Source organism: Boleophthalmus pectinirostris, unplaced genomic scaffold, assembly GCF_026225935.1.
Source record: "Boleophthalmus pectinirostris isolate CB_2022bp ecotype Guang Dong unplaced genomic scaffold, ASM2622593v1 HiC_scaffold_17, whole genome shotgun sequence".
In the NCBI taxonomy this organism is placed as follows: domain Eukaryota; kingdom Metazoa; phylum Chordata; class Actinopteri; order Gobiiformes; family Gobiidae; genus Boleophthalmus; species Boleophthalmus pectinirostris.
The window spans coordinates 3,823,501-3,846,000 of record NW_026571115.1 but is presented as its reverse complement, the minus strand read 5'-3'; the positions used below and the strand labels follow the sequence as shown (position 1 = coordinate 3,846,000).

Genomic DNA, 22,500 nt, shown 5'->3' with positions numbered 1-22,500 from the left:
AGTCAAAGACCCCAGAACCAGACTCACATACCAGGGTGACGGGGCTCCAGGTTCACACACCGGGGTGACGGGTCTTTCTCTGTCTCGGGCCCCAGACTCTGGAACAAAATGGCCCCTGTGCATCATCACAGACTTGGGCCTGATTCAGTCCAGACTCCAGAAGGATCAGTTCAGACATTTCATAACTTTTTAATAACACCAGAACCCAACTGTTGGATTGCAATAACTCAAACTGAACTTTGGGAAATATAAAAACTCAAATGGATCATAACTGTCACGGATTTGTCCAAAATAAATGTAAAGAAATGAGGCTCAGTCGAAAAAAAAAGAGAAGTGAAAGTGTGTGTTTACACTGAAAATGATGAAGCAGAGTCCAAAAAAAAAAAAAAAAGTATTTACAACAATATTTACAGCAGCAGCGTTTAAAGTATGTAAAAATTATACTCATGATCATAAATCAACTTGGCAATAAACATAAAAACAATTACTTAAATAACTCCTCATATGGTTCTCCTCAATTCAACTTAATAAACTTAATATAACTTAATAAACAAAATAAAGACACAAATTGACCACAGCGGTCGAGTCCGAGATCATGTGACCTCCTTTAGCGCGTCACTGTGCATTATTTAGAACACGAGCGCGAAGTGCCTCGGTTTGGCCTCTGAACCAGAGAGCGGCGTGGATACAGCTGCAGGTAAGAAGTGTGTGGTGCGTAGGTGTCGAGTGTGCACCTCCAACGCACTAGTGGAGAAAAACAGAGTCCAGGTCGAGGGGAAACAGTTTGTGGAAGTACAGGACAGTGGGACATACGAGCCGTCCTGCAGGGAAACAGTCTACTGGAACTGGGCTCCTCAAAAACGGGGAAAGTGTTCTGCACTCTCTGCTGGTTAAGGCGTGTCCTCGGGCCAGAGAAAGACGCGCCAGTCGGGTGATGAAGAAGAAACTATGATCGCTCTGTCACATTATCAAACACTTTCTGAAACGTTTCATGAATGAGGTCCTTTTTTTGAAATGGGACATTTGGCCTCATTCATGAAACTTTCTTAAAAACACATTTGTACTTAATTCCTTCATATGAACAGTTTTGTTATTCACTAAACTTTTTCTTAACTGAAAATGTTTTTCTGGAAGAACAAATCCTACGAACAGTCAGGAGCACCCGTAAGAACAAATATTCTACTATTATAGAATATTATTACTCTGATAATGCAACAAAAAAATCTAATTCCTCCATGATTGTAAGTTATATATTTTCTTAAATAATTTCCTATAAACATAAAATAATCTGTGATCCTATAACCTTTGAGGTGTTTTCAGTGGTGTTGTGTAGTTGTGCACGGCCCTGGTGCAAGTCTGGCACTGAGCCCTGACTGAGTCTGTACTGGGGAGATGGACCAATCCAGCCCACGATGAGCCCTCAAAGTGCCGTGAGCCCCGCTGCATCGCACCGACTGCACCTCTGAAGGCTGTTGGGCGTTTTATCGAGCTGTGGTCTACTGGGTCTAACAGACTTAAGGCTGCAGTGAGCCTCAGTCTGTCCCAGCCCCAGTGCCTCCACATGGGCCTCTGTCACAGCCCTGAGCCTGGTCCCTGATCCTGGTCCCTGATCCTGGTCCTTGAACCTGGACCTTGAGTCTGGTCCCCGCGCTGGACTCAACACCAACATCACCCCCACCACCCCCCATGACCAGAGCTCACTCTCACACACCCCCAGACCCTCTCCCTCACTATTTACTGCAGGTCCTAGAATGTGATTAAGTTTATGACTTAAATCTTCCTCCCTGAGTTTGTTAATGTGAGTTTAGACATTTGAAATGTGCTGAAGCTGTAAAACCGCCGCAGTCTGTAGACGTGCTCCTCGTTCACTTCCTCGGTCACTCTCCCTCTTGTGCTTTCACACTTCACAACACCAAACTCATGTTGGACATATTTGGAACTTCAGAGGGCGTTTCTAACCAAATACTTATTAATTTTCTGTGTAAATGAAATGTAAATGATCGTGGTGTTCGTAGCTCGGTGTTGGTAAATTCAGGACAACTGTCACTTAAGAAGGAATGTGGGATCTTAAGAACACTTTGTGAATCTGGCTCAGTCTCTCAGCATCTTCTAAACGTGGAAGTTACAAAAAATTTTTTAAGAAAATTCATTAATGAGGCCCAGTGTGGTCTTTAGTTTCTTTGGCAGCAAACAAAAACACAAGTGTGTTTCATTCAAATGTGTTCATTTTATTGGTCAAATGTAACTAGAACAACATTGAGCACATTTCTATAGTGACACTCTTTTTTATATGAAACTTTTAAGTAGCTCCATGAACAAAACGCCTCGGTCTAAGTCCGGGACTCACGCCTGACCCGGTCTAAGTCCGGGACTCACGCCTGACCCGGTCTAAGTCCGGGACTCACGCCTGACCCGGTCTAAGTCCGGGACTCACGCCTGACCCGGTCTAAGTCCGGGACTCACGCCTGACCCGGTCTAAGTCCGGGACTCACGCCTGACCCGGTCTAAGTCCGGGTCTCAGGTGGTGCTGATCAGGTCTATCTCTAGGTCCTCTGAGGTCCTCTCTCTGGCGCCCCTTCTGGCCTGGACCTGAAACAACAGGACACAGCAGATCCACACGTCACAAAACCAGGATCACAGACTGAAGAAGTGTTCTGAGGGAGCGTGACGACACCTACAGTGTTCAGCTCCAAATGAAGCTCATGGAGGCCAGCAGTTACAGCGGCTCATCTGGAGCCTGATTGGTCTGTTAATGTTCAGATCTGGATTTGGGACAAAATGTTGAAGTCCAAACCCCAGGATCATGTGGAGCAGGTCCAGACCAACATGTGAAAGTCAGAGTGAGGAGCCTGACAGCAGCAGGTCCAGAGAGACACTTTTCCACACAAACTCAACTGGAGCCAGAGTCCATGGAGCCCACAACTAAACCAGGTCTAAACCAGGTCTAAACCAGGACTAAACCAGGTCTAAAACAGGACTAAACCAGGACTAAACCAGGTCTAAACCAGGTCTAAACCAGGTCTAAACCAGGTCTAAACCAGGACTAAACCAGGACTAAACCAGGTAAACTAAACTAAACCAGGTCTAAACCAGGACTAAACCAGGAAAACTAAACCAGGACTAAACCAGGTCTAAACCAGGACTAAACCAGGACTAAACCAGGACTCTAAACCAGGACTAAACCAGGTAAACTAAACCAGGTCTAAACCAGGACTAAACCAGGACTAAACTAAACCAGGTCTAAACCAGGACTAAACCAGGTAAACTAAACCAGGACTAAACCAGGTAAACCAGGTCTAAACCAGGACTAAACAGGACTAAACCAGGACTAAACCAGGTCTAAACCAGGACTAAACCAGGAAAACCAGGTCTAAACCAGGACTAAACCAGGACTAAACCAGGACTAAACCAGGTCTAAACCAGGAGGACTAAACCAGGTCTAAACCAGGAAACTAAACCAGGTCTAAACCAGGTAAACCAACCAGGACTAAACCAGGTCTAAACCAGGACTAAAACCAGGTCTAAACCAGGAAACTAGGACTAAACCAGGACTAAACCAGGACTAAACCAGGTCTAAACCAGGACTAAACCAGGACTAAACCAGGACTAAACCAGGACTAAACCAGGTAAACCAGGTCTAAACCAGAAACCAGGTAAACCAGGTCTAAACCAGGACTAAACCAGGACTAAACCAGGACTAAACCAGTAAACCAGGTCTAAACCAGGTCTAACTAAACCAGGTCTAAACCAGGACTAAACCACCAGGTCTAAACCAGGACTAAACCAGGACTAAACCAGGTCTAAACCAGAACTAAACCAGGTCTAAACCAGGACTAAAACCAGGACTAAACCAGGTCTTTAAACCAGGACTAAACCAGGACTAAACCAGGTCTAAACCAGGACTAAACTAAACCAGGTCTAAACCAGGTCTAAACCAGTAAACCAGGTCTAAAACAGGACTAAACCAGGACTAAACCAGGTCTAAACCAGAACTAAACCAGGTCTAAACCAGGTCTAAACCAGGACTAAACCAGGACTAAACCAGGACTAAACCAGGTCTAAAGGTCAGTACCTTGCAGTAGCAGTAGGACAGTGGGAGGATGCAAAGGAGCAACAGAAGAATCACCACGACTCTGATGATCAGGTCAGAGTCTGACTCTGCAACACAAAAGAACCCAGATCAGACCAGGACCAGGACCAGGACCAGAACTGAGACCAGAACTGAGACCAGAACTGAGACCAGAACTGAGACCTGAGTCTGTATCTGGACATACCTTCCACAGAGAGCTGGAGTGTGTGGCTCTGAGAGGAGAAGTTGTGGTTGAACACCTGCAGGAGGTAAACACAGGTGTAGTTTCCTTTGTGGGCGTGGTCAGCGTCAGAGAACAGGAAGTGGGCGGAGTGATTGACGGCAGGCAGGGTGCGGTTCTGAGCGGGGGGCGCGGCGGGAGAGAGGAGCCGGAAGGAGCCTCCCGAGTACTGTGGCTCCACGGAGCATTTGACCCTGAACTTTGAGCCCAGCTGCACCCGCACCCCCTGAGGCTGGAGCTCGGACGCCCCGTCACTCACAGACACGGAGATGATTGGACGATTCAGGACGAAGCCTGTGGAGAGACATGATTGGACAGATCAGTCTGTGTGTGTGTGTGTATCTGTGTGTGTGTGTGTGTGTGTGTGTATGTGTGTGTGTGTATGTGTGTGTTTGTGTGTGTGTGTTGTTAGTTGAATGTGTGTAAGTGTTTTTTGTTCTCCATGTTTATCATTTGTCATATCTGTGCCATAGTTGCCATAGTGACCAGTGTAAATGTCCCGTCTCCTCTGATGGTGCATGTGCACAGGGACATGAGTATCCTGGTTTCTCTGAGCTCATGGAAACACTCTGTCCAGAACAGTGTCATAACTGGGATCCTGCTGCACATGTAAACGCACTGACACTTCCACTTTACAAATGAAACACATTTAAGACAAAAGCAGCTTTATTTTCTCATCTATGACGTCATCAGAGACACAACTTTGTCTAAACGGATCTTTTATGTAGAATCCATTTACAACAAGAATCAAACACACACACTCCCAGCATCCTCCATCACAAGCACACAGGTTTACTCCATCTCCAGAGAATCAGCAAAGAGAACATGAGACACTCTGTCACTGTCACTGCTGCACACAATCTACAAGATTCAACTATTAAAGCAGAGCTCTGCTGCAAAAGGGACTTTTCACACATTTAACCATGTCACACACGTTTCCTTTCTTCTATTTGGACACATTCAACCTGAACATTTACAAAAACACTTTTACCTGAACACTTCACCTCCAGACCCAAGGAAGAGGAAGTGGAGGATGAACCAGAGACACATTCTCTCACTGAAGACTCCTTCACAGAGTGAGGTGAGATTAACCACACAGGACTATGTGGAAAACCATCTCTCTGTTCTCCATAAACAGCAGAGCCACAGTCCAGGTCTCTGCACACAAAAGCTGTTTGCTCCTGATCCCAACGTCCATAGAGATCCACTCGTCTCCACTCTCCTCTGTGTTTCAGCTCCACAGTCCCATCACAGCGACTGGCTCCTCCCACCAACCTGAGCGGCTCTGAACAGACAAGAGACAGAGTGAAGCCCCGCCCCTTTACCTGAGCACTGAAGCCCCGCCCCTTTACCTGAGCAGGTGAGGTGGACAGTGGTTCCAGAGGAGCAGGAGCTTGAGTTGGAGCGGGGACAGTCCATCAGAGCAGACTCATGGCCGTCACAGTGGAACGTCTGCCCCAGAGGAGAGAGCGCCCCCTGGAGGAGAGAAGGAGCCCCACAGCCCAGCTCCCTGCACAGCACCTCTGCCCCCCGCTGGTCCAAGTCCCCGTCACAGACCCCGGTCCAGGACCCGTCCCAGATCTGCACTGATCCTGAACACAGACCGGACCCCGAGACCAACCGCACCGACTCTGTGGACACACATGTGACATCATCACTCTGAACCAATAGACGCCACACATGTGTGACATCATCACTCTGAACCAATAGGACGCACACATGTGTGACATCATCATTCTGAACCAATAGGACGCACACATGTGTGACATCATCACTCTGAACCAATAAGATGCACACATGTGTGACATCTCATCACTCTGAACCAATAGATGCACATGTGTGACATCATCACTCTGAACCAATAGGACGCACACATGTGTGACATCATCACTCTGAACCAATAGGACGCACACATGTGTGACATCATCACTCTGAACCAATAAGATGCACACATGTGTGACATCATCACTCTGAACCAATAGGACGCACACATGTGTGACATCATCACTCTGAACCAATAGGACACTTGCTGTGTTCATGTGACTTGATTATGTTTTTGTTACAAACACATAAGAATCATCTTCACTATTGAAAAGATTTAAGTTTTAATGATTTATTTGGTTTATAAACCAAAGGGGAAGAATGTAAAAAATAATAATTCTGAAGTGAATCTTAAGCTCTGATAATAAAAGATGAAAGACGAGCAAATTAAACACCTGAGCTAAACTCCATTATACGACTGGTGACTCGACTGTTTACAGTCTTACTGCAAATAATCTGTGGACACAATCTACACATCAGGACTAGAGTTACTCTCCACATCAGGACTAGAGTTACTCTCCACATCAGGACTTGAGTTTGTTTGTTTATTTCTTTAGTTGTAAAAAGGTTCAGTTAAACTTTGCAGTGCAATTTGACACCGTCTGATTTAAACTTATAATGTACACAGACACGCCCCCTCACACAGACACGCCCCCTCACACAGACACACCCCGTCACACAGACACACCCCCTCACACAGACACACCCCCTCACACAGACACGCCCCCTCACACAGACACACCCCTCACACAGACACGCCCCCTCACACAGACACACCCTCTCACACAGTGTGTATCTGTGTGTGTGTGTATCTGTGTGTGTGTGTGTGTGTGTGTGTGTGTGTATGTGTGTGTTTGTGTGTGTGTGTTGTTAGTTGAATGTGTGTAAGTGTTTTTTGTTGTTATAAATCAGTTAAAAAGTCTTAAATGATCAAAGATGCTCCATGTTTATCTTTTGTCATATCTGTGCCATAGTTGCCATAGCGACCAGTGTAAATGTCCCGTCTCCTCTGATGGTGCATGTGCACAGGGACATGAGTATCCTGGTTTCTCTGAGCTCATGGAAACACTCTGTCCAGAACAGTGTCATAACTGGGATCCTGCTGCACATGTAAACGCACTGACACTTCCACTTTACAAATGAAACACATTTAAGACAAAAGCAGCTTTATTTTCTCATCTATGACGTCATCAGAGACACAACTTTGTCTAAACGGATCTTTTATGTAGAATCCATTTACAACAAGAATCAAACACACACACTCCCAGCATCCTCCATCACAAGCACACAGGTTTACTCCATCTCCAGAGAATCAGCAAAGAGAACATGAGACACTCTGTCACTGTCACTGCTGCACACAATCTACAAGATTCAACTATTAAAGCAGAGCTCTGCTGCAAAAGGGACTTTTCACACATTTAACCATGTCACACACGTTTCCTTTCTTCTATTTGGACACATTCAACCTGAATATTTACAAAAACACTTTTACCTGAACACTTCACCTCCAGACCCAAGGAAGAGAAAGTTAAGTAGGAACCAGAGGCACATTCTCTCACTGAAGACTCCTTCACACAGTGAGATGAGACCTCCCACACAGGACTATGTGGAAAACCATATTTCTTTTCTCCATAAACAGCAGAGCCACAGTCCAGGTCTCTGCACACACCAACTGCAGCCCCCTGGTCCCAGAGTCCATAGAGATCCACTCGTCTCCACTCTCCTCTGAGTTTCAGCTCCACAGTTCCAGCACAGCGACTGGCTCCTCCCACCAACCTGAGCGGCTCTGAACAGACAAGAGACAGAGTGAAGCCCCGCCCCTTTACCTGAGCACTGAAGCCCCGCCCCTTTACCTGAGCAGGTGAGGTGGACAGTGGTTCCAGAGGAGCAGGTGCTTGAGTTGGAGCGGGGACAGTCCATCAGAGCAGACTCATGGCCCTCACAGTGGAACGTCTGCCCCAGAGGAGAGAGCGCCCCCTGGAGGAGAGAAGGAGCCCCACAGCCCAGCTCCCTGCACAGCACCTCTGCCCCCCGCTGGTCCAAGTCCCCGTCACAGACCCCGGTCCAGGACCCGTCCCAGATCTGCACTGATCCTGAACACAGACCGGACCCCGAGACCAACCGCACCGAGTCTGTGGACACACATGTGACATCATCACTCTGAACCAATAGGACGCACACATGTGTGACATCATCACTCTGAACCAATAGGACGCACACATGTGTGACATCATCACTCTGAACCAATAGGACGCACACATGTGTGACATCATCACTCTGAACCAATAGGACGCACACATGTGTGACATCATCACTCTGAACATGACGATTTGCAAAAATTCCGGAAGTGTGAGTCCGGACACCAGCCAATCAGTCATTTTGTGTTCCCAAGATCGAGGATTTAAAGCCGGAACAAAGAGAATGTTTGGTGAATTTTATCAAGGGAAATACGTTTTTGGATCAGTATGTATGAAATCAGCCGTTTTCAATGCATCTCCCCCATAAACCATCTCAGATTTGGCAGAAAATATTTCTAAATTCTAAAATCACCAAATGAAAAAATCTCAAATTTTCATTCAGTCTCTTGAGTCGTTCCTGAGTTATGGCCCAGTGAAATTTTGGGGTCATGTTCACTTTTTCTGAAGCCTTAATTTATAAACATGTTTGAGAGACCAGAACTTCATAGCTATAATACTACGATTTCTCAGCTAGGACGCTGAACATGTGTGTTATTAGATTCTTGGTCATAGATTCTGAATTCGTTGTATTAACATTGTGTCTTTATTAAGGGTTTGGCTGTGGGCCCCAAAATCTCACATTTGGTTGCCGCTCAATTTATTTTTTAAGTTTGTAAGGGCCAAGATCTATTTACTCCAAGCAGATATTTACAAACTAACTGAACCTGAATATTTGAGAGAATTGCCATTCCTGACACAAATCTCACACTTTTCTGAGTTTTCATGTGGACGGTGGAGAGTCTCAGTCCAGGTTTGATCTTTTTGGCCTCTTCTTTGACCCCTCGGTTCCTCGGTCTCTAACTGTGACACAGTTAGATGTTGATCAGTTTTTTACCAGAGAAACTTTGTCATATTCTGATGAGTTTAAAGTAATAAAAACATCGACTATTAACTTCCTTCATTTCAAATGGAATTTTTGAAAATGAGTCTCGTGGGTCATTTTTGGTGGAGTTTAGGGACTTTTCCACCTGCAGAAAGATTCAATTACCTTTAATAGACTGAAACACTATTTGTTTGTTCCAAGGGAAACAGTTGGAGATTATTTGTGGTACACTGTTTGGAAAAGTGTCATTAATCCTTTGAGAAAGTTCAACTATTATCTTTGTACAAAATTATGAAAAAGGTTTGTTTGCATTATTTATTCTATTTCTATTTGAGGAAGATAATTTGTTTTCTCACATAGAAACAGTTTTTTCATGATGAATAAGTAAAGCAACAAAAGTTAAGAAAGTTTTCATGGAAACTGATCAAAGGCAAATTAAAATTGAAATACTCACTGTGTTAAATCACAAAATCTCTGATTCTATAACCAGGACTTTTACTTCCACCATGTGTATTATTTTTGTACAAAAATATTACAAGAAGGCAGTAACGATAACAAGGAAAAATTTTATACTGACACAAAAGTTATCAAAATTCAATAATATGGTCAGTTATTTGTTCAACTTTTAGAAATTACATTTTAAAAATTCAGTGTGAAAAACAACCTCAAGGAGGAGAAGATTTGGGTCTGCCGCTTCTATGAGCTCTGTCAATCACCACCCAGGACCTCGCAGAGAAACGCTGGGAGGAAGGTGAGCGCATTGCCGCTGTCCGCGCCCTCGCTCATCCCAATGAATCTCAGGTTGCTCCTCCAGCTCCTGTTTTCAAGATCGATGCATTTTTCCTGGAGACTTTTGCATTTCTTGGTCAAGAGCTCCTGATTTTTCTCCAGTGCTGTAACTCTGTCCAGCATGTCGCTCAGCGTTTGGCCCATTTCTTCAGCCTGTTGGTCTGCCTCTGATTGTGTAGCGTGCAGTCGGGTTAGATCCTCGGTTAGCTCATCGCGCAGGGTCTTAATGTCCGCTTTGGTATCTTTATGCAAAGTTGTGATGTCCCGCATAAACTCCTAGATTTGCGATTCCATATCGGTCTTTATTTGGTCCCGCTGTGCTTGGAGTTCACGGCGAAGGGCTGGCAGTGTGAGCGTAGTAGTTTCAGTGGTAGCCTCTGGGTCCGAGCACTGGTTTGTGGTCTCTGCGCCGTCCGCCATTTTAGCTTTGTTGACAGTGTAAGATGCTATCGATATTTGGGTCTGGGTGTGCTGCCTCCCTCCTTTACGAGCTTCGTCTCATATCACTTTGAGCTCTCAGTATCTATATACTCATCTGCTTTTCTCTGCTGGGTCTATTAGTTGTCAAATGCCAAGTTTATTAGTGCTTGATATGGAGCACCGCAAAAACACTGCTGACTCCATCGCCAAGTCTCACCAGACTCCCCTGTTTTGGCTGTTTGAAGCACATTTGATGCAACTATTGATAACTCCTTTCTGCATGTAAATGGAAACCTTTTTTATAGGCATGACAGGAATCTAAATGTGTGTAGTGTTGTTTTGTGTTCAGGATCACACTCCGGTAAAGACCAGGTCCGATCTTGGACTCAGCTAAAGACGAGGTCCGATCTTGAACTCCGGTAAAGACCAGGCCTGATCTCGGTGTGTTGATGTTGAAGTTCTGTGGTGGGAAATGCAGTTTCCTCATGTCAAGTCTGTTCTTATCGAAGCTGCTGTCGGCCTCCAAAGGCTCCAACAGTTTCATAGATTGTATCTGTGATGTGTTAGATCAGGGGTCTTCAACCTGTACCTTGGGAGGTACCAGTAGCTCTCCACCCCCGTCCAAGTAGCTCACCAAGGGATTTCTGAATTGTATATATTGTGCTGAATAACTAAAATCAGATTTTTTACCACTGTAGTTCTGCACTAATGACTGGACAATGGTTTATGTTTTATAAGCTTCTAACTGTACCTCATCTAAGGCTCACCATGACTCTTATACTTTCTCAATTTCTTGCGCCCACTAAAATTAGTAGCTCTTTTTTTGGTATTTTTGTTTCGTAAAGGTAGCTCAGCAAAGGAAAAAGGTTGGAGACCCCTGTGTTAAATAAAGTATGTGACTTAAATAAAATTTAATAGAGAATATTTACATCACCTAAAAATAGAGATTTATTTTTAGGTGATGTAAATATTGATTGGAGTTTAAATAATTTCTCTTTGAAAAATAAGATTTAATTTATTACAGACACTTGTAAATTGTCACAAGTTGTAACAAAACAAACTGAAGTCTTTTACAGACGGGACAAAAACTGCCACGTGTGTTGATTTAATGTTTACACATTTATCAGATTTATGTTCAGTTTGTGATTTCACTTTGTGTTGGTTTTAGTGATCCTCATTTAATTGCAATGAACTGTGTGACGGGGTTCTATTCTCGTGTAATGACGATGGCATAGTCAGAAGGATGTTTTGATTGTTTAATGAGTGTCAACGTTCCCAAATAATCAAGTTTGAAGAGTGCTATATACAAAAAAAAAGGTGAAACAACAAAGGAACGGTATTTACAATATCTACATACACCAGCAAAAATGTGCTTAAATCTGTAGCAGGTTACGCAGGTTCAGGTCTAAACTGACTGAGGGAGGGAGAGTGGCCCTCTTTTATACCCCATGACTCCTCCCCCAAGCCAATTAACTCCAAAATGTGGGTTTTCACCCTTAAAACACAAGTTCATGATTACAATGAAAAAAGGAAAAATACAGAAAAATGTTCTGAATGATACGGCCATATCTTTGCGCCTGTAGCAGAATCAGAAAATGAAAAATTAATGTTTTATTATTAGCCGTGGTTTTTGGTGATGACGTCACAATGACGTCAGAGCCAATGTCCTGCGCACAAAAACAGAAATAGGAACTGATGGACAGGTGCTCTGTTTGCCAGTGGGGCGTGAGGACGGGAGATGGATACTGGGGAAAGGTAGATGAAAGACAAAGTTATGGATGTGAATTATTTGGCAGCGAACTTGTGTGCACCAAAGGCTACTGTGGTGGTGAGCGGACGGAAAATAATGACCAAACTAATAGATTAAAGAAACGGGCTTATTATGGAAATACATTTTTGCATGTAAAATCTGACAGCAGTAAAATATGGAACAGACTAAATGAATTAATGAGACGGAAGAATAAATCTGCTCCAACATTTTGGTAGAGGACTCTTTCTTTTCTGACCAAACCAATTGATACTACTAATAATTTAAGTGATTATTTCAAGAATAAAATTCAAAATTTATGCAAAAACTAGGCTTAAAGATCTGCTATCATGTTCAGTAATAAAAAAAAAAATTATGCTAATTAAGTCATGTAAATTTAAATTTGATAAAGTAAGTACTCCCCCTCCTTGAACCGTCGCCCCTCCTTGAACGGTCACCTTATCGTGGTGGAGGGGTTTGAGTGCCCGAATGATCCCGGGAGCTATGTTGTCGGGGGCTTCATGCCCCTGGTAGGGTCACCCAAGGCAAACAGGTCCTGGGGGATGGTTCAGACGAAGAACGGTTCAGAAGCCCCACATGATGAGTTCCAAACAGAGGCCAGTTACGTCGCCCGGAATGGTGTCACCGGAGCCTCACCCTGGAGCCAGGCCTGGGGTGGGTGCTCGAAGGCGAGCATCTGGTGGCCAGGCCTTCCCCCACGGGGCCCGGCCGGGCACAGCCCGAACGAGCGACGTGGTGCCGCCCCTTCCGTGGGCCTACCACCTGCGGAAGGAGCCATATGGGGCCGATGCAGAGAGATCTGGGCGGCAGTCGACGGCGGGGCCCTCGATGATCAGATCTCCGGACATGGAGACTAGCTCTGGGGACATGGAAGGTCACCTCGCTGGGGGGGAAGGAGCCTGAGCTTGTGCGGGAGGTTGAGCGTTACCGACTAGATATAGTCGCCCTCACCTCCACGCATAGTTTGGGCTCTGGAACCCAACTCCTTGAGAGGGGCTGGACTCTCCATTTCTCTGGCGTTGGCCGCGGGGAGCGGCGGCGGGCTGGTGTGGGCTCATTGCCCCACAGCTCAGTCGCTGTGTGTTGGAGTTCACCCCGGTGAACGAGAGGGTCACGTCCCTGTGCCTTCAGGTCGGGGACAGGTCTCTCACTGTGGTGTCGGCCTACGGGCCGAACAGCAGTGCAGAGTACCCGGCCTTCTTGGAGTCCTTGGGAGAGGTACTAGACCAGGGGTGGGCAAACTACGGCGCGGGGGCCGTATGCGGCCCTTTAAACCTTTCAGTCCAGCCCGTCGAACTGGAATAAATTACAATAATAAACCTTGTTGATGTTTTATTTGTCATACATTTCTGGCGTTTCCCAGTAGATGGCGCACTATATATACATTGAGGTGCGGCGTATTACGTTGGCCGCAATGCTTTATGGGAAAGTGTTCTTACAGGAGTTATTCGGACCATGAGTGAAGTAGTTGGTGGTCAAGATATAAGACTGCAATGCTTCCATTTTAAGTTGGTAAAAATTAAACATAGAAAGCTTATAGATTCTGAGTTGTAATCTTCAGTAATAACAACTTCACGGAATCCGGTTTTACTGCACTCGCAGTTGTATGTATGTTGTTGAATGACGTGAGCTTTGAATACGAGCTATTTTTGGTCAGATTTGAAAACGTTAAGCTCAGCTATTTGTTCACGTGTGGTGTGCAGTGGAACAGGTCTATGCACTTTTCTGTGTTCTGAATCTTTGATGTAGTTTTGAAGCGCACAGTGTGATGCTGAAGTCCTACATAAACGTGAATATGAATGTAATGAAGCCAAGGTCTTAACACGTTATGTCCTGTCTTCTGTCCGGCCCTTCAGTCAAACCTTAGGACCCTATGTGGCCCGCGAGCCGAAAAGTTTGCCCAACCCTGCACTAGACAGTGCACCAACCGGGGACTCCATTGTTCTACTGGGGGACTTCAACGCCCACGTGGGCAACGACAGTGACACTTGGAGAGGGGTGATTGGGAGGAACGGCCTCCCTGATCTGAACCCGAGCAGTGTTTTGTTATTGGACTTCTGTGCTAGTCACAGTTTGTCCATAACAAACACCATGTTCGAGCACAAGGGTGTCCATAAGTGCACGTGGCACCAGGACACCCTAGGCCGGAGGTCGATGACCGACTTTGTAGTCGTGTCATCTGATCTCCGGCCGCGTGTCTTGGACACTCGGGTGAAGAGAGGGGCTGAGCTGTCAACTGATCACCACCTGGTTGTGAGTTGGGTTCGCTGGCGGAGGAGGAAGCCGGAAAGACCTGGCAGGCCCAAGCGTGTAGTGAGGAACGTATGGCGGAGCCTTTTGTCAGAGGGGCTTTCAACTCGCACCTCGGGGAGGACTTTTCCTGGATTCCGGGGGAGGCTGGAGATATGGAGTCCGAGTGGGCTTCATTCTCGGCCTCTATTGTCAATGCGGCCGCTCGTAGCTGTGGGCGTAAGGTCTGTGGTGCCTGTCACGGCGGTAATCCCCAAACCCGGTGGTGGACACCGGAAGTAAGGGATGCCGTCAAGCTGAAGAAGGAGTCCTATCGGGCCTTGCTGGCTCGGGGGACTCCTGAGGCAGCTGATGGGTACCGGCGGGCCAAGCGTGCTGCAGCTCATGCGGTTGCGGAGGCAAAAACTCGGAGCTGGGAGGAGTTCGGGGAGGCCATGGAGGAGGACTATTGGACGGCCTCAAAGAGATTCTGGCAAACCGTCCGGCGCCTCAGGAGGGGGAAGCACTCCTTCACCAACACTATTTACAGTGCGGGGGGAGAGCTATTGACCTCGACTGGGGACGTTGTCCGGTGGTGGAAGGAATACTTTGAGGATCTCCTCAATCCCACCATCAGGTCTTCTGAGGAGGAAGCCGAGGCTGGGGACTCCGAGGTGGACTCGTCCATCATCCTGGCTGAAGTCACTGAGGTGGTTGGAAATGTAGGAGAAAATGCGATTTAACGTGTTGTAAGATGTGCGTGTTTGAGCATGTGGTTTAGCTTTTGACGAATTATTGAAATTATACATTTGCGGGGCACCAGATTCTGACCGAATCAAACTTAACCATATGCGACAATAACAACTTATCAATTAAATCAATCTGAAGGGAACGTACCCGAAAAAGTGACCTGATGATAACTTTAAGAAAAATCACTGAAACCAGCAAATTCCTTTGTGTGGTTTATTAACAAACAATAACTAGACACCAGCTTCCAAGTTCTGGTTACGTAACATTAAAGCACCGATTTTAACAACCTGAGGTAGTTATAAAACGGGGTTCAGTTTAGCTCAGTTATGGCGTTTCGCTAAGTCGCTACTGCGCTTGCCTTGGGAATAATTGGACGCAATCGTAAGAGGGATGCCAACCCTTATTCATTCACTGTCTGAACCAGCCTTACTTGGCGATGCTGTTCTCGGTCCGTGTGGAATGCGGCGATGGCGGGGTTCGGCGGTGGTCATGAGCACGGGCAGGCAGGGCGTGTGGGTAGGCAGGCGCGGTCCACGCCTCCTTCACCGGCTCTGGTCCTCAGCTCTCGGCAGGTGCGACTCCAGGTCTGTTACAGCTCCCCCTGGGTCTCTCCGACCGGCCGTCTTCCCTGGTCCTCCCTCGGGAGGTGTTCCGGGCATGTCCCGCCGGGAGGAGGCCCCGGGGAAGACCCAAAGGACACACTGGAGGTGACTATGTCTCATCGGAGCTGGCCTGGGAACGCCAAACCTCGGGTTCCCCCGGAGGAGCTGGAGGACGTGTCTGGGGTGAAGGAAGTCTGGGAGTCAGGCCTGCTTTAGACTGCTGCCCCCCGCGACCCGGCCCCAGATAAGCGGAAAGGGGAAAATGGATGGGGATGGATGGATAAAGTAAGTACAAGTACTGTAGAGAAGTGTGTTAAAATTCGAATGAAATTATATGGAGTAAGAAAGCTTTCAAAAATATTTTGCGTGAAATCCGTGCATATTTGGCTGCAGTTGCGCATAAAATAAATATTTGTAAACTCTCAAATGAGTCCAGTCATACATAAAATATATTGTGTGTATTTTAGCCATCCAAATACGAATTGAAAAGTTACGACGTCAAGAATTACAATCACCAAATGAAAATTTACGATTACACTTTCATCAGTACAAATACGAATTCATAGACGCGACTTTACTGTCAAAAACACTTCATCACTTCACAGACATTATTTTATGGAGCAGAAGAAACATCGATCAAGATCAAGACTGTGCATGTTTAAGTTTGTAGCAGAGTAAAATCAGAGTAATGACACAACAAGAAGCTACAACAGCGACCAACAAGTGGGTTCATTCAAATTTATTGTAAAAATGTCTTGTCTTCTCACATTGAATTTGGGAACCAAACGCTGCTGTGTGATATTGTGTAGAAATACCTTCTCTGAACGGGAAACTGCACCTATATCTTAGTAGTGAGGAGAAAATTCAGTTTGCCGACTGACAGTTCTGTCTTCAGAACTGAAGAAGCAGCTTGGATGAGCTGCGACAACCTCTTCAACTAAACTAACTTTTGTCCAGTCGACAAACTGAATTTTCTCCTCATGGATTCTACCTGGACGACTGAGGGATTCTTCATATATCTTAGTAAATAACATAGTGGAGCCAGTTGGTGAACATCAGACGAACATCCCAGGGCTAATTAGTAAATATCAGGTTCTCTGCATGTTTAGATTAAAACATTCACGGCTCCAGTCACGGCGAGCATCAGTCAGTCTTCACTTTCATCTCAGCTGCATTTCTCGCATGAAATGTGACCAAAAGTTCCTCGGGACAATGAAATGTCCCAGTTTACACCAAACACGACCAAACTGTCCTGGTTACAGACAATGGGTTATATATGAGTTATAATGGGTTATAATGAACTATCAAATCCATTCACTCCACGACACGGTGACGTTATACTTACCTGTAAATACTGTAAACATACCAAGGTGTTGCCTGTAAACACGAACATTAATTGATGCTGGAAGCTGCATTAAACTGTAATGTGTAACATTTCATTGGCTGTGACGTCTGTAACCAGGACAGTTTCATAGTGTTTGGTGTAAACTGGGACATTTCAGCGTCCTGAGGAACTTTTGGTCACATTTCATGTGAGAAATACAGCTGAGATGAAGGTTAAGACTGACTGATGCTCACTGAGGCTGTAGCCATGAATGTTTTAATCTAAACATGCAGAGAACGCTGATATTTGCTCATTATCCCTGGGCTAGTGTTACGTCTGATGTTGCCAACTGGCTCCACTGTGTTTCTACTAAGATATAGGTGCAGTTTCCCATTCAGAGGAGGTGTTTCTACACAGTATCACACAGTAGAGTTCGGTTCCCGAATTCAATGTGACAAGACAAGACATTTTTATAATAAATTGGAATGAACCCACTTGTTGGTCGTTGTTGTAGCTCCTTGTTGTGTCATTACTCTGTTTTTACTCTGCTACAAACTTAAACATGCACAGTCTTGATCTTGATCCATGTTTCTTCTGCTCCATAAATAATGTCTGTGAAGTGATGAAGTGTTTTTAACAGTAAAGTCCCATCTGTGAATTCATATTTGTACTGATGAAAGCGTAATCGTAAATTTTTCATTTGGTGATTGTAATTCTTGACGTAGTAACTTTTCAATTCGTATTTTGATGGATAAAATACACACAATATATTTTATGTACGACTGGACTCATTTGAGAGTTTACAAATATTTATTTTATGCGCAACTACAGCCAAATATGCACGGATTTCTATTCTATGAGCACGAATATTTTTTGAAAACTTCTTACTCCATAAAATTAAAAACCTCCAGGTGCAGATGAACTTGATGTAAAGTTGCTAAGTTGATCTGGCTCATTTGATTGACAGCTGAACAGAGGAGGATTGAGGAGAGGAATCAAGGAGAAGGAAGCGAAGTGCCTCCGGCTGCTCCAGTGGTGTTGGAGTTTGTTGAGTTTGTGTCACAGACTCAGGAGCGTGGGATTCAAAGTGAGAGGGGTTTGGGTTCAAATCAGAGACATAACTTTGTCTAAACGGATCTTTTATGTAGAATCCATTTACAACAAGAATCAAACACACACACTCCCAGCATCCTCCATCACAAGCACACAGGTTTACTCCATCTCCAGAGAATCAGCAAAGAGAACATGAGACACTCTGTCACTGTCACTGCTGCACACAATCTACAAGATTCAACTATTAAAGCAGAGCTCTGCTGCAAAAGGGACTTTTCACACATTTAACCATGTCACACACGTTTCCTTTCTTCTATTTGGACACATTCAACCTGAACATTTACAAAAACACTTTTACCTGAACACTTCACCTCCAGACCCGAGGAAGAGGAAGAGGAGGATGAACCAGAGACACATTCTCTCACTGAAGACTCCTTCACACAGTCAGGTCTGACCCTCCACACAGGACTATGTGGAAAATTATATCTATGTTTTCCATAAACAGCAGAGCCACAGTCCAGGTCTCTGCACACACCAACTGTGTGCTCCTGGTGCCAGAAGTCATGGGACACATCCACTCGTCTCCACTCTCCTCTGTGTTTCAGCTCCACAGTTCCAGCACAGCGACTGGCTCCTCCCACCAACCTGAGCGGCTCTGAACAGACAAGAGACAGAGTGAAGCCCCGCCCCTTTACCTGAGCACTGAAGCCCCGCCCCTTTACCTGAGCAGGTGAGGTGGACAGTGGTTCCAGAGGAGCAGGAGCTTGAGTTGGAGCGGGGACAGTCCATCAGAGCAGACTCATGGCCCTCACAGTGGAACGTCTGCCCCAGAGGAGAGAGCGCCCCCTGGAGGAGAGAAGGAGCCCCACAGCCCAGCTCCCTGCACAGCACCTCTGCCCCCCGCTGGTCCAAGTCCCCGTCACAGACCCCGGTCCAGGACCCGTCCCAGATCTGCACTGATCCTGAACACAGACCGGACCCCGAGACCAACCGCACCGAGTCTGTGGACACACATGTGACATCATCATCACTCTGAACCAATAGGACGCACACATGTGTGACATCATCACTCTGAACCAATAGGATGTGTGACATCATCACTCTGAACCAATAGGACGCACACATGTGTGACATCATCACTCTGAACCAATAGAACATCAATAGGACGCACACACATGTGTGACATCATCACTCTGAACCAATAGGACGCACATGTGTGACATCATCACTCTGAACCAATAGACGCACACACATGTGTGACATCATCACTCTGAACCAATAGGACGCACACATGTGTGACATCATCACTCTGAACCAATAGGACACACATGTGTGACATCATCACTCTGATAACAACATCATCATCATCACTATTAAAAGTTTTAAGTTTTAATGATTTATTTGGTTTATAAACCAAAGGGGAAGAATGTAAAAAATAATAATTCTGAAGTGAATCTTAAGCTCTGATAATAAAAGATGAAAGACGAGCAAATTAAACACCTGAGCTAAACTCCATTATACGACTGGTGACTCGACTGTTTACAGTCTTACTGCAAATAATCTGTGGACACAATCTACACATCAGGACTAGAGTTACTCTCCACATCAGGACTTGAGTTACTCTCCACATCAGGACTAGAGTTACTCTCCACATCAGGACTTGAGTTACTCTCCACATCAGGACTTGAGTTACTCTCCACATCAGGACTTGAGTTACTCTCCACATCAGGACTTGAGTTCGTTTGTTTATTTCTTTAGTTGTAAAAAGGTTCAGTTAAACTTTGCAGTAAAAATTTGACACCGTCTGATTTAAACTTATAATGTACACAGACACGCCCCCTCACACAGACGCGCCCCCTCACACAGTGTGTATCTGTGTGTGTATGTGTGTGTGTGTGTGTGTGTGTGTTGTTAGTTGAATGTGTGTAAGTGTTTTTTGTTGTTATAAATCAGTTAAAAAGTCTTAAATGATCAAAGATGCTCCATGTTTATCATTTGTCATATCTGTGCCATAGTTGCCATAGCGACCAGTGTAAATGTCCCGTCTCCTCTGATGGTGCATGTGCACAGGGACATGAGTATCCTGGTTTCTCTGAGCTCATGGAAACACTCTGTCCAGAACAGTGTCATAACTGGGATCCTGCTGCACATGTAAACGCACTGACACTTCCACTTTACAAATGAAACACATTTAAGACAAAAGCAGCTTTATTTTCTCATCTATGACGTCATCAGAGACACAACTTTGTCTAAACGGATCTTTTATGTAGAATCCATTTACAACAAGAATCAAACACACACACTCCCAGCATCCTCCATCACAAGCACACAGGTTTACTCCATCTCCAGAGAATCAGCAAAGAGAACATGAGACACTCTGTCACTGTCACTGCTGCACACAATCTACAAGATTCAACTATTAAAGCAGAGCTCTGCTGCAAAAGGGACTTTTCACACATTTAACCATGTCACACACGTTTCCTTTCTTCTATTTGGACACATTCAACCTGAACATTTACAAAAACACTTTTACCTGAACACTTCACCTCCAGACCCGAGGAAGAGGAGAAGATGAAGCCCAGACACATTCTCTCACTGAAGACTCCTTCACACAGTCAGGTCTGACCCTCCACACAGGACTCTTTGAAAAATTATATCTATGTTTTCCATAAACAGCAGCGCCACAGTCCAGGTCTCTGCACACACCAACTGTGTGCTCCTGGTGCCAGAGGTCATAGGACACATCCACTCGTCTCCACTCTCCTCTGTGTTTCAGCTCCACAGTTCCAGCACAGCGACTGGCTCCTCCCACCAACCTGAGCGGCTCTGAACAGACAAGAGACAGAGTGAAGCCCCGCCCCTTTCCCTGAGCAGTGAAGCCCCGCCCCTTTACCTGAGCAGGTGAGATGGACAGTGGTTCCAGAGGAGCAGGTGCTTGAGTTGGAGCGGGGACAGTCCATCAGAGCAGACTCATGGCCCTCACAGTGGAACGTCTGCCCCAGAGGAGAGAGCGCCCCCTGGAGGAGAGAAGGAGCCCCACAGCCCAGCTCCCTGCACAGCACCTCTGCCCCCCGCTGGTCCAAGTCCCCGTCACAGACCCCGGTCCAGGACCCGTCCCAGATCTGCACTGATCCTGAACACAGACCGGACCCCGAGACCAACCGCACCGAGTCTGTGGACACACATGTGACATCATCACTCTGAACCAATAGGACGCACACATGTGTGACATCATCACTCTGAACCAATAGGACGCACACATGTGACATCATCACTCTGAACCAATAGGACGCACACATGTGTGACATCATCACTCTGAACCAATAGGACGCACACATGTGTGACATCATCACTCTGAACCAATAGGACGCACACATGTGTGACATCATCACTCTGAACCAATAGGAAGCACACATGTGTGACATCATCACTCTGAACCAATAGGACGCACACATGTGTGACATCATCACTCTGAACCAATAGGACGCACACATGTGTGACATCATCACTCTGAACCAATAGGACACTTGCTGTGTTCATGTGACTTGATTATGTTTTTGTTACAAACACATAAGAATCATCTTCACTATTGAAAGTTTTACATTTTAATGATTTATTACGTTTATAAACCAAAGGGGAAGAATGAAAAAAATAATAATTCTGAAGTGAATCTTAAGCTCTGATAATAAAAGATGAAAGACGAGCAAATTAAACACCTGAGCTAAACTCCATTATACGACTGGTGACTCGACTGTTTACAGTCTTACTGCAAATAATCTGTGGACACAATCTACACCAGGGGTAGGCAAATTTTTTTGGCTCATGGGCAGTGTTGGGAAGTTTACTTTTGTATGTATTCCCCTCCAGTTTGACGTTTAACTTGCAGGTGATTTTATATTGGTTATTTTCTTTTATATTTCACGTCGGGAGAAGAATTTCCAAGACACAAATGTGTTTTTACCTGTGCACTGCTGCCTCTGTTCTACTGGCTCTTCAACCTCGTCCATTATGTGACTGACGCCGCCAACGTGAACATGACGTTTACATCGCTCTTACTGTCGCGTTCTGTTTGGGTTTCCAGCAATGAGTGGAATTACCAAAATAGAATAAATAAATAAATAAATGGGATGTAGCATAAAATGTGAAAACAGGAAAATACTGCTATGTAATCCATTTATTTCAACAAAGTAACTGTAATCCAATTACCACTCATTGAAACAGTAACTGTAACTGAATACAGTTACTCATAATTTGTACTCTGATTACGTAACGGCGGGCCATGTAATCTGTTACTCCCCAACACTGATCATGGGCCACAAAGGTTCTAAAATTTGAGGGAAGGTCTGGACCAGGAGCAGATGATGGAGAGAAAAA

At 45.4% G+C, this 22,500-nt stretch overlaps 1 protein-coding gene across 1 annotated transcript in view; it reads right to left on the bottom strand.

Moving 5' to 3' along the window:
• Positions 1–2,517: 2,517 nt before the first annotated feature.
• LOC110162862 (deleted in malignant brain tumors 1 protein-like) overlaps positions 2,518–22,500 on the bottom strand; it is a 43,775-nt gene continuing 23,792 nt past the window's right edge. Inside the window, 12 exon segments of the mRNA XM_055152670.1 lie at positions 2,518–2,589; positions 4,073–4,158; positions 4,275–4,604; positions 5,302–5,595; positions 5,663–5,941; positions 7,624–7,917; positions 7,985–8,263; positions 18,485–18,781; positions 18,849–19,127; positions 20,660–20,700; positions 20,703–20,952; positions 21,020–21,298. Coding sequence (XP_055008645.1) covers positions 2,518–2,589; positions 4,073–4,158; positions 4,275–4,604; positions 5,302–5,595; positions 5,663–5,941; positions 7,624–7,917; positions 7,985–8,263; positions 18,485–18,781; positions 18,849–19,127; positions 20,660–20,700; positions 20,703–20,952; positions 21,020–21,298 — 2,780 coding nt within the window.